The 12,161-nt window shown below is 44.9% G+C and overlaps 1 protein-coding gene across 1 annotated transcript in view; it reads left to right on the forward strand.

Annotated features, from left to right (window-relative positions):
• B3GLCT (beta 3-glucosyltransferase) overlaps positions 1-12,161 on the forward strand; it is a 130,717-nt gene that overhangs the window by 17,571 nt on the left and 100,985 nt on the right. The window contains 1 exon segment of the mRNA XM_034665043.1: positions 5,923-5,962. Coding sequence (XP_034520934.1) covers positions 5,923-5,962 — 40 coding nt within the window.

Genomic DNA, 12,161 nt, shown 5'->3' on the forward strand with positions numbered 1-12,161 from the left:
TCAGACTTTCCTTCTGCCGCTTCCTCACCTCTCACAGCCCTCACAGAATGACAGAGTTAGGGCCTTGCTCTGGGTTAGGCTTTGGCTTAAGGGAATGTTGGGGCTGGTTTGATCTTCTCTAGACCATTTGGAATTTCTCCATATCAGCAGTAAGGCTGTTTCTCTTTCTTACCATTCATGTGTTCACTGGAGCAGTGCTTTTAATTTCCTCCAAGAACTTGTCTTTCACATTCCCAACTTGGCTAATGTTTGCTGCAAGAGGTCTAGCTTTCAGCCTGTCTCAGCTCTCAATGTGCCTTCCTCACTAAGCTTAACCATTTTTAATTTTTGATTTAAAGTGAAAGATGTGCAACTCTCCCTTTTACTTGAGCACTTAGAGGCCACTGTAGGGTTACTGATTGGCCTAATTTCAGTATTGTTGTGTCTCGGAATAGGGAGCCCAGAGAAGAGGGAGAGAGATGGGGGAACAGCCAGTTAGTGGAACAGTCAGAACACACACAACTTTTGTCATTGAAGTTTACCATCTTATATAAGTGCAGCTCGTGACACCCCAGAACAATTACAATAGTGACATCAAAGATCAATGATCACAAATCATCATAACAAATGTAATCATAATGAAAACATTTGAAATATTGTGAGAATCACCAAAATGTGACACAGAAACACAAAATGAGCAAATGCTGTTGGAAAAAATGGCACTGATAGACTTGCTGGACGCAGGGTTGTCACAGACCTTCGATTTATAAAAAACACAGTATCTGAAAAGCATGATAAAGCAAAGCACAGTGAAACACTGAGGCATGCCTGCATAGCAGAAAAACTTAGCCTCAGGGGAGTTACGTGATTTGACTGAGTTCACGTGGCAATTAACAGGTACCTGGGTGGCTCAGTCAGTTAAGCATCTGCCTTGGGCTCAGGTCATGATCCCAGGGTCCTGAGATGGAGCTCGGCATGTGGGAGAGGGGGCAGCTCCCTGCTTGGAGGGTAATCTGCTTCTCCCTCTCCCTCTGCCCTTCCCCCCTGTTCGTGTGCTCTCTCTCGTTCTGCTCTCGCTCAAATAAATAAATAAAATCTCGAAAAAAAAAAATAAAAGGTGAAGTCAGAATCTCAATTTTCTGCATCCTTGAATTTTTCACACTGTAATTTTATACAGCTGTGTGATTATAATGTGTATGTGTGTTTGGCAATAATAAAGCTCATTTGTAATGAATTTAAAGTGATACCTAGGGGATATTAATAGGGAGCTAAAATTTTGTGTAATGGATTGAGAATTATAGTCTATACTTTCAAGCATAGGTTCTCACTCAGCTTTTCAAATGGGGAAATATATATCTGTGTTCTTAAATATATAGATAGATATAAATATAGATAGAAGTAAGGTAAGTCTTATATCTTAGTGTCATTTTTCAAGCAAAGGTATTAAAGTCATTGAAAAATGTCATTAACTCCATCTGTGCTTAGGCCACGGAACCAAAAAAGCTGTTAATTCCCTGAGGAGAGGCAGAGATAAAATGTCTACTGTAGACTGTATCCAAGTCTGGGAGCTAGAGAATTCCTTTGTCCAAGGTCGCCCAAAGTCTGTAGATGAAACCTGAGATAGGAGTTAAGGCCCTTAACAACAACCATGTTAATTTGGGATTATCATTAGTTGATCACCCTCGGCAGAATGGATCAGAACCTGCCCGGCCAAGCTGCTCAGAAGCAGCCGCCTTCCCTCCCTCTCACCTCACTGCTTGCTTGAGTCGGGGCCCCAGGTAGCGCGCTTTCTGGAATGCAGGCAGCCTTGCTCAGGGCTGGGGGCCCGCCCCACACATCAGGGCATTAGGTGGCTTCACATCTGAATTCCTGGTGCTGCCAGTGCCCTGTCTTACCTCCTGGGGCCTGACTTCTGGGCCCAGGCTCCTTTTCTGGGTTTCTGGTCCCTGGCACTGACCCGGATTCTGACCCAGCTCAGCTTTCAGGGGAGCCTGCCCACCCAGGCTTGTGCTCCAGGCCGCGATGCCCCCTCAACTGCTGTACCCCCTCAGCCATGGCCACATACCTGCTTCAACCTGTAGTCTTGTCCAGACTTACACCCTGTGGTGGTTTATGATGCTGTGTCCTGTGTGATGTAGGGGTAGAGTTGGGCACTGTGGTTCACGCCCCTCTTCCAACACTGATATGCTGTGGGACTTACTGACCCTCTCTGCCTCAGCTTCCTCATCTAGGAGATGGGGTAATAGAACCTATACCAGAAAGCTGTCTTGAAGATTGTGTGTGTGTCCACCAGTTAAACTGTGCTAGACTCTATTGAAATGTGTACCTGATATGACAGCAAGAAATACCTTACATAGCCATTCAAGGGGGAACCTTAAACAATCAAAGTAAAAAAGAGGAACCATAGACCTTACTGCTTCTATCAGTTAAATTTTTGTTATGGTGTTAGTTGACTTCATATGAGGCAGATGATGTTCATGATTAAAAAAGACTAGTAGTTAACAACTACTGAGCATTTTCTTTTTCTTTTTTTTAAGATTTTATTTTTATTTATTCGACAGAGACAGAGACAGCCAGCGAGAGAAGGAACACAAGCAGGGGGAGTGGGAGAGGAAGAAGCAGGCTTCACAGCAGAGGAGCCCGATGTGGGGCTTGATCATAACGCCGGGATCACGCCCTGAGCCGAAGGCAGACGCTTAACCACTGTGCCACCCAGGCGCCCCAACTCCTGAGCATTTTCTTTGGGCAGACGCTACGCTAAGCATTATATTACCTAGCAAAATTCCCACAATGACCCTGTGACATAGGTCTTGTAATTATTCTTCCTGTTTACAGATGAGAAACTGAGGCCTGAGCTAGTAAGTGGTGGGGGCAGAATTTAAACACAGGACCCGCTTTTAGCTGAGTCCACTGATGAACACACCCTGACCAAGTCATTTTATTCAACATCTCGCGGGTGGAGTTTGTTTGCGACTGGGTACAAGACGCCATTTTACTTCTCTTCTTAAAAGATTTGCTGTCAAATTCTTTGGAGGATGTTTTATCTTCTTTTCATGAAGGTTTTGTAAATGAGTCAGTGCGTATGTGGATGGCAAATGTTCACACCTATTGTGCCTTCACAGATAAAACCTGTACCAGAGGGTGACTTGGATGTGTCTTTTCCAGCTAGGGGAGGAGCTGCCTCTGGGGTAGATACATTAGTAAGAAATCTCTTTCCTATCTGCGTAGCAATTCAGTTGACTTACAAAACTTTGACAGTGAGCACATTTTGACTGATATTGATAGTCAGTGTAAGAAACATGCGGCAGCAGAGATAATAAAACAAAGCACGTGTTTCTGCTTAGGAAGAGCTAAGCCTTTTTACAAGGAAAGCTGGAGACAATTTTAAATGTCCTGTCAATTCGTTCATTTAGTCTAATTTTCTTTCTCAAAGGGGAAATTTCTCAAGACCATTTTGGTTCTATTCAGTTCACTTAATGCAAGCGTTCTTGGATGTTTTATTTTTACAGTTTGCAAATCGAGCCATTCGAAATGGTTAATCATTTCCGAGCTATTGTTTTCAGCCATTTGGAGCCGCAGGACTTAATAACAAATGGAAAGATGTGTAATTTTGGTTGATTTTCTTTGGTTTCATAAAGAGATGTGGTAGGAAGTCCAGTTGGTTTCCCGTTTAAGTTACTCAGTCAGGAAACACTGAGTTCAGGGTTGTTGTTGTTGTTGTTTTTTTTTTTTCTCTTTCAGCTTATTGCTAAAGGTGACTTTTGTTGTGGGTATCACTTGGAGCTCACTCCCAAGTGGTTCTTCTGGTGAATAGCTCTGGAGGAAGACAGGGCATGCATTATCCTGTGGGTGGATAATAGGAACATTGGGAAGAACTCAGAAGACCTGGGTTTTAATCCTGGTTCTGTGGCTAGAAAGACTGTTGGGCTTTGGGCAAATCCTTCACCTGTTCTGAACCTCCATTTTCTCATTTGTAAAGGGCAGTGTTGGGTTGGATCATCTCTCTCTTTTTTTAATATAAAATACACATAAAATTACCACCTTAACCATTTCTAAGTGTACAGTTCAGCAGTACCAAGGATATTCATAGTGTCCTGCAGACAATCTCCAGGACTCTTTCCATCTCACAAAACTAAAAATGTCCCTATTAAACAGCTCTCTGTTCCCCCCGCCCCGGCCCCTGGCAACCGCCCCTCTACTTTCCATTTCTATGAATCAGACGATGCTGTCAGTGGAATGGTTCAGCATTTGTCTTTTTGTGTCTGGCTTATTTCACATAGCATCATGTCCTCAGGGTACCTGGGCGTAGCATGTGCCAGAATGTCCTTCCTTTTTAAAGCTGAATAATATTCCACTCTGTATATACACCATATTTTCTTTACCCACTCCACCGCTATTTTTAAATCTAAACTTGCAAATTTTCCATGATCCTAATCTACTGGCCAAGGCTGTGGCCTTGAAAGGAGCGGGCAGCTTGGCCAAGGGGTGGGCAGCAGGTTAATGGTGAACGCAGAGTGGTATTTCTGGTTCTGAGGCCAGGGCTGCTTCTCTGGGGGGAGAGGGGGGCTGTGCTCCTGGCTGGTGGTGGTGTTTAGAGCATGGAAGATGCAGTGAGTCCATACGTGGTGACTTAACAATGATAGCCAGGTTTTGGTTCAGCACAGTTAGAAAACCGGCTCGAGCGTTCCAGTATTTTTTAGTGGGCTTTTCCAAAAAGTCCGTGTTTTATCAGGATTAAGTAAAGTGTCACCTGATCCCGAGGCATAACAAATCAGTACCCAACTATGGGGTTCTCCTCCACGCAGTGGTATTTCCATTGCTGAGACAAAGATAATTGCAGGAAATGCTGCCAAAGGTAGACACTGTCCCATGTTTCCCCATCTCCGATCCCTGTCTATTGTCATGGTCCCTTTGGCATTCTGAGAGGATACATCTCTGTGTGGCTGCATCTTGGCTTTTAGCTGTTCCCAGTTTTGTTCATAAAGGCTCACAAGTGCATTTCTTGTTGCAGTCTGTGAAGAAAATTGAAGGATATTTGCCACTGTCCAATTGTTATAATTATAGTGAATGGCAGTTGAAAGCAGAAAAGGGCAATTAGAGAGAAAATTCCTTCCTTGTCTGCTGGAGAAGACCATGAAAACAGCAGATTTAGCTGCTGGCACTTTGCACTTTGTCAGAGAAATCTTTTACGAGCCCCTCCCCTGATCGACCCAGGATCAGGGTCAGGTGTTTCTGTGCCCAGGTCCGGATTTCTGTGTCCAGAGCTCTGGAGCTCATGAACCGCAGGCTGACTGCCTCCTCGGGCCCCGTTGAGGCCCCCGGTGCTGCTCCGCAGGTGGAAGAGAACATCGTGGCGGTGTTCTGGATGCCAGTATGTCTGAGCCCGCAAGATGGTGAATACCGTCATTAGCGGGGCTCGTCTTCATGGCCCACACACTGCCGGCATTGATACTGTCTCTGTTTTGTTTGCCATGCTTTTGAGTTCACAGGATTTTTAAATGAACTCTCCCAAGAACATTGTGAACCAGTTAAANGTCATTAGCGGGGCTCGTCTTCATGGCCCACACACTGCCGGCATTGATACTGTCTCTGTTTTGTTTGCCATGCTTTTGAGTTCACAGGATTTTTAAATGAACTCTCCCAAGAACATTGTGAACCAGTTAAGCCTTAGCTTTAGTTCCATTTTACATGGGAGGAAAGAGGCTCAGTTCAATTACGTGACTTGCCCAGGAGCACGTCAGAGTAAGAAAAGGCCTCGTAGGAGGCTCCTGTCATGACGCAGAGGCTCATTGTTGCTGCCCCCCGCCCCCCACCGTCTTATTGCCAAGATCTCCTCTTCTCTGGCTTCCCCCAAATGTTACTGTGTACCATGCATATTTATTTGGTGTTTTGCTAGATTTGTTATGTGAGGAGATTTATCTTTTTCTCTTTTCCAAAATACAGAATTTGGAGAAAAGTGGTGTCTCAAGGAAAAGTGACATAGGTAAGTAATGATTTTTTTTTAACTTATGCGTATGTACCCAGGTATATTTCATGTAAATTATATTTCAGTGAAATGAATTCTCTTTCTGATTTTATTTAGAAGGTCATTATTGCTGTGCAAATGTTCTGTCTTGGGCCTGGCCTCGCATCTACCCTCAGGAAGACCCGGGGAGAACACTTTTCAGATTGACGTAGTGGCATGTGATCTGTATTGGAAAAAATAGCCAATATGTTAGTTTGAATTCCCTTGACCTTCATTTACTGAGTTTCCAATAAGGGTGGAGGACTGGGCCAGGTGGCCACTGTGGGGGCGATGGGGACGAGTAAGACACAGTCTCTGTCATTCAAGGCCCACACTTAGTGGGAGAAAAGGACTAACCTCTACCTGGGGCCAGATTCCCCACTTGTTGATTTGCAGACACTGCTTTCGCTACGGGTCAGCTTACCAACCACATCTGTCAAACCATCCCGAGAACCTTGGTGCAGAAGCAGCTACTTGGTTCATTGTAGACGCCCCTTACCTGCATCATGGCCCCTGTGCACCCTTATTTGTCCTCCCTTTCACTATATTGTAAGCATCTTCAAAAATGTGACCATGAAGTCACAATTGTTGTTGCTGTTGTTTTCTGGTATTGTGAGAAATATGCCCCAGTGTGTTGACAAGAGGATAAGGCTGACATCTGTGTGTTGGGTTTCTTCCCAAAGGGTGTGAACTTTGTCGATGTCGGTGGTTCGAGAGTAGGCTGTGGGAACCTGCAAGGTGGGCCCTGGACAGGAAAGAAAGGGCACACTTTCCTTTCTAGGCCTTCCTTTCACAGGTCTGAGCTCTGTGGAGTCTAGAAGACAGGAGAGGGCCCCTGGGTGGTAGGGGGAGGATGGCCTGTGCTGGGGCCCTGGATATGCATGCCTTCAGCTCTGAGACTGGCGTATTGAAGGAGCCACGTTGGTTCTTCGGTTTTTCTTCTTTATACTACAACACCCTGGAAGGCTCAGCCACTCCTTCCTGTGTGGAGATGTTCTCTCTGCTGCCAGCACTTGTGGGTTTGGGCATCTGTTTGTGTGTTTATTTTATGAGATTTGTTGGGGCTCCTGGAGCTTCTTAAAGAAAATGATTATTTTTAATATTAATTTTAATTTTAAAGTAGGGGGCAGAGGGGATGGGAGAGAGAGAATCTTAAGCAGGCTCCACGTCCAGCACAGTGCCTGACGTGGTGCTCAGTCTCACGACCCTGAGATCATGACCTGAGCCAAAATCAAGAGTCGGACACTTAACCAACTGAGCCACCCAGGTGCCCTGAAAATCTGAAAACAGTTATTAAATGAACTAATGTCGCTAGTCTGGGACATGGGCTTGAAAGTACCAAGGGGAAGTTACCTGGATAAGTAAATTGACTTTCTTGGAATTACAAATGGCAAACCAGTGATATGTGATTTGGTATCAGCATATCCAGAAAAGACCCAGGGGCCTTATCTGCCACAGTGTTAACCTGGGTTTGCAGACCTTGTGGGGGTTGGGGGCGGGCTATAAAAGCAAGCCTCCCAGAGGAGTCAGAGTCTTACCACACTCTGGGCTGGGTAGCCTTCTCTCTGTTTCAACTCACTGCCTCGTCAGTAGATTCGTGGGTGACAGTTATTCTCGCCAAGGAGAACGCGATTGGAATGGCTCGTCATGTATGTGGTGTGTGTGCATATTTATTCCTCAGCCTTTAGTCCTAAGGCCGCTTGCTATTCGGCTTTTCTCAGAAGAACCCAACACTGATTCCTCATCAGAGGGACAGCAGCAGGATGGAATCCGTGTTTCTAGATTACCTCGGACACGGAAGGATTAGCGCTTAGTAGAGCGTTTGGCACACAATAGGTGCTCAGCAACTGGGAAATAGAGAACCTTTGATTTCTTTTTCCTTCAAAGAATTACTTCTCCTTCAGGGATCTTTTCTAATGACCTTCTTGTTTCCATCACCTTTCCTTAATTCTCTGCAGCTTACCGTTGGCCTCAGACCCACACGGGTTCTTTCCTAGTCTTGACTGATTTCTTTATCTTCCTCTTCCGGCTCATCACGCCCCTCGTTGTCGTCAGGCACTCAGTGTACGACCCATTTATTGCACATTCCTGGAGGAGAAACAACGACCATCTGTCTTGAGTTGTGACAGTGTTTGCCGTTGGCAAATTGCGGTGGGTTCAGAGGAGTGTGACGGAAGCGATGAGGAAATAGGGTGATCGTCTTATTTAGCTCCATTGACTGGGCAGCAGGAGCTTAAGAGTCAGAGGGTGGGACAGCGTAGACAGAGAAGACCACCACGGAGGTGAGCCCTGGGGTCTAGACTCAGCCAGAATGTGATCTAGTGAGGGAGGGCTTAGGATGTCTGTCAGAAAAATATTTCTTGGTGCTGATATAAGAAATACCAGTAATTCAAGTATATAAGCAGCTTTCAGCACCGAACTGTGCTAACCTGTTTTTTTGTTTTTCTTTCTTTTTTTCTGGAGTGGAGGTGGGGCTGAATGGCTTGTAAATGGTATTCTGTCATTGATTATTAACAGGGTTTTAGGAACTGCCTTGGGTGCACCCTTCCTCCTTTGCCTCATCCCCAGTAACTGCCCCATATGCATCCTATTTCTCAGCCGTACCTCACTGTTCCTATTTTCAGGGCCCTAATTCCACTTGCTCTCCCAGAGCATCACTGTTCCCTCTGTTGGGAAGCTCCTCCCACCTCTTCTGTGGGCATCCCCAGGACACAGGGTCCTCATCGCTTCTTCTGGGAAGGCCCTACTCTCCGGGGTCCTGGATGGCTCTGTGGCTCTTCCCCACTTTGAAAGCTATTCATCTAAAGATCCACCCTGTTACTGTGCACCTAAATCCTTCATGATCTGATCTGGCTGAGCCAGCCTCCCCCTCTAACATTATCACTGACTGTTCCCTTCATCTTTTTCTCAGCAATGCCTGACAGACTCCCCAGTCATCAACTCCTGATGCCGCAGAGAGAAGGCAGGCTGTGCACTCTGGGATAACCCCTCTTCCTTCTCTGCCCCTGACCGGCCACCCTCTGTGCCCGAGTCTGCAGAAAGTTGCTGCATTTTAAAGGACATGCAGGAAATGCCCCTTTCCAGAAGCTCTGCTCCCACTTGTTCTCCCTCCTCTGTGCTCCCGTGGTTCCCTGCTTGGCACTGCATTGTGATGACTGCCTTCTGACCCCGGCTCAGGCTCGTGCTTGCTGGGACTGTGCTTGCTTCTCTCAGTATGCCAGACCCTTGCACTCAGCACAGACGTAGAGACGCTTGCTGGGCGAGTGCATGTAGCACGTGTGATCAAGGCATGAGAAGAAGGAAGGTGATGATTTCTTAGGAGGAGAAAAAACAAATACACCCCATAGCACATGACTCAGGTACAAGCAAAGGAGAAGAATTCACTTTTTTTCTTCCTGCAAAACCTCTTCCCTGTGTGGAAGAACTGTTGTCTTTGTGGGAACAGTGGGAATTTTGCTGATCTGATAGAAGAAAAGGCAGGAGTTGATTACTGCAGGATTTACCTTTTGACAGGTGGATTCGCTCTTTTAAAAACTCTATTAGGAATTATGTTGAACATATAGGAAGCCGCAAAGAGTAATATAATGACCGTCCATGTATCTACCACCTAGTTTAAGAAATAAAACATTCCTAACACAGTGGGAGCCTTTTAACCATGATCTTGATTTGGTGTTTATATCACTCTCATATAATCTTTTATATTTTCTGATCATATATGATCTATACATATATATATGTAATATATATGTATAGTATATATCCATCTTATACATATTTGTGCTTGTCTTTTCACAAACCGTTGATTTATATGGTTATTCCTTTGTAGCTTGTTTTTGTTTTTCGGTCTGTAGGATTCATCTACAATATCCATCTGGATTGATGCATCAAGTGCTAGTTAATTTTCATTGCTGCTTAGTATTCCAGTTTTATATATCTTATTAGTGGGTCTTTGAATTGCTTCAAATTTTTTTTCCTTTTGTACAGTCCTGTTGTGAGCATTCTTGTTATATATCCTTGTTTATACATATGCGAGTTTCTCAAGGATGGTTAATAGGAGTGGAGCTTCTGGGTCATTGGGAATGTGCATCTTTGGCTTTATTAAATTTTGCAAAAATTATTCTCTGAAGTTTATTTCATTTTTAACAAGAGTAAGTCTTTATAACTCCTCTTTGATATGTCACTTGTTTAATGTTTCAGATATAGTAGATCAAATATTACATTTCAGTTGAAATATAAGATACTCGTTTAAGTCTTACCTGTGTGTCCTATTCATAGAGCTGAGAAGTTGCTTTGAAATAGAGGTAGGTAGGTGGAATGTTCATATTTATATAAACTCCTGTAGGAAAAGAATTAGGTCATTTTCAGTAGGTTGTCGAACATTTCCTTTTACATTTTTTATTGAGTTTTAACCAAAGAGCATTTTGGATTATTTTTAGGATCTAGATGGCTCACTGTGGAGCTATTTGTTGTATGAATATTTGAGTGATTGAATAAACGAATGGAACCATAGAACTGAACATAAGAACAATAAAATATACGGGATAAATTTAAAACCAGATGATGTCTCTGAGTCGAGGTGTTAAAAGGAAAGGCACATGGTGGGGGGGAGGGTAGGTCACCACATTCATTGCCGTAAGCTGGGCAGGAGGCTACAGTTTATGTGAAGTCTCCCTTCTGCCAGTGCCCCTGTCTGGGGGCAGGGTGCTGACCCAATGGCTGTTTCTATCTGTTGCTTTATTGCAAACTCAGAACCTAACGTGCTTCTCCATTGTGGGGACTGAGCAACTATCTTTGCTGGCAAGACCTCCGGTAGTCTTCCCTGGTCACGTGGGCCTAACNTTCTGCCAGTGCCCCTGTCTGGGGGCAGGGTGCTGACCCAATGGCTGTTTCTATCTGTTGCTTTATTGCAAACTCAGAACCTAACGTGCTTCTCCATTGTGGGGACTGAGCAACTATCTTTGCTGGTCTTCCCTGGTCACGTGGGCCTAACATTCGGGGGTTTACTCTCTGCTCGTCATTGCAAGAAAGCTGGCCACCCCGAGGGGTGTCTCTAAGGGCCTGGCAAATACTGCGAGTGTTGTTGTGGATGGGCTTCTATGCAATACTTCCTGCTGAAGCCCTGCTCCTGTGGAATTGTGGCTGTGTTCCTGGAGGTAACACTTAATTCTGGCTAGGCGCCCTGTGAAGTAGAGTAGAGATTATGGAGTTACTTATTTGTAAGTTCTCGTGAACTGGTGGGACAGAAGCAGTCACTGTTGAGTGTCACCTTAAAGAGCCATCCGGAACATNTGCTCCTGTGGAATTGTGGCTGTGTTCCTGGAGGTAACACTTAATTCTGGCTAGGCGCCCTGTGAAGTAGAGATTATGGAGTTACTTATTTGTAAGTTCTCGTGAACTGATGGGACAGAAGCAGTCACTGTTGAGTGTCACCTTAAAGAGCCATCCGGAACACTCTTGAGGTAGTGTTATTAGTTTGGTAGGGCTGGTGAAACGAAGTACCACAGATGGTGTGGCTTAAACAGTGGAAACATGTCTCACAGTTCTGAAGGGTAGAGGTCTGAGCTCAAGGTGTGGGCAGGGTTGGTTTCTTCTGAGGCCTTTCTCCGTGACTTGTAGGTGGCTGTTTTCTCCCGGTGGCTTCACATCATCTTCCCTCCGTGTACCCGTGTCCAGATTTCCTCTTTGTGTAAGGACACCAAATATACTGGATTTGGGCCCCCGCCAACAACCTCACTTTAACTTGAGTGCCTCTCCGTAAAGACCCAGTTCCAAGTAAGGTCACACTCGGAGTTCCTGGGGGTTAGGACTTGAACGCCTGATGTTTGGGGGACACCTGTCAACCCATAACAGGTAACAGTGCAATGTAGGATTACGTGTGACTTGTTAGAAGGCTAGTGGCAAACAAGATTTTCAGCCACTGGGGAGGCTAGTGTTGTAGACATTTTCGTACTTTCTCACGTTTCCAGTCGTTCTTTCAACAGAAGCAGGACCAGATTCACAGTTTGTTACCACAGACTTGATCTAGTACAGTGAGCTTGTTTACTTGCTAACTTCTAGGAAGGATGTTTCAGAGATCCGTTTAAAGAGATTTTTGTCGCTGTGATTACATTTACATTGATTTTTTTCCCTAAAAGATTATGGCCAGAAGGCTTGCCTTGCAGCTTTTTTTTTTTTTTAA

Source organism: Ailuropoda melanoleuca, chromosome 7 (genome assembly GCF_002007445.2).
Source record: "Ailuropoda melanoleuca isolate Jingjing chromosome 7, ASM200744v2, whole genome shotgun sequence".
In the NCBI taxonomy this organism is placed as follows: domain Eukaryota; kingdom Metazoa; phylum Chordata; class Mammalia; order Carnivora; family Ursidae; genus Ailuropoda; species Ailuropoda melanoleuca.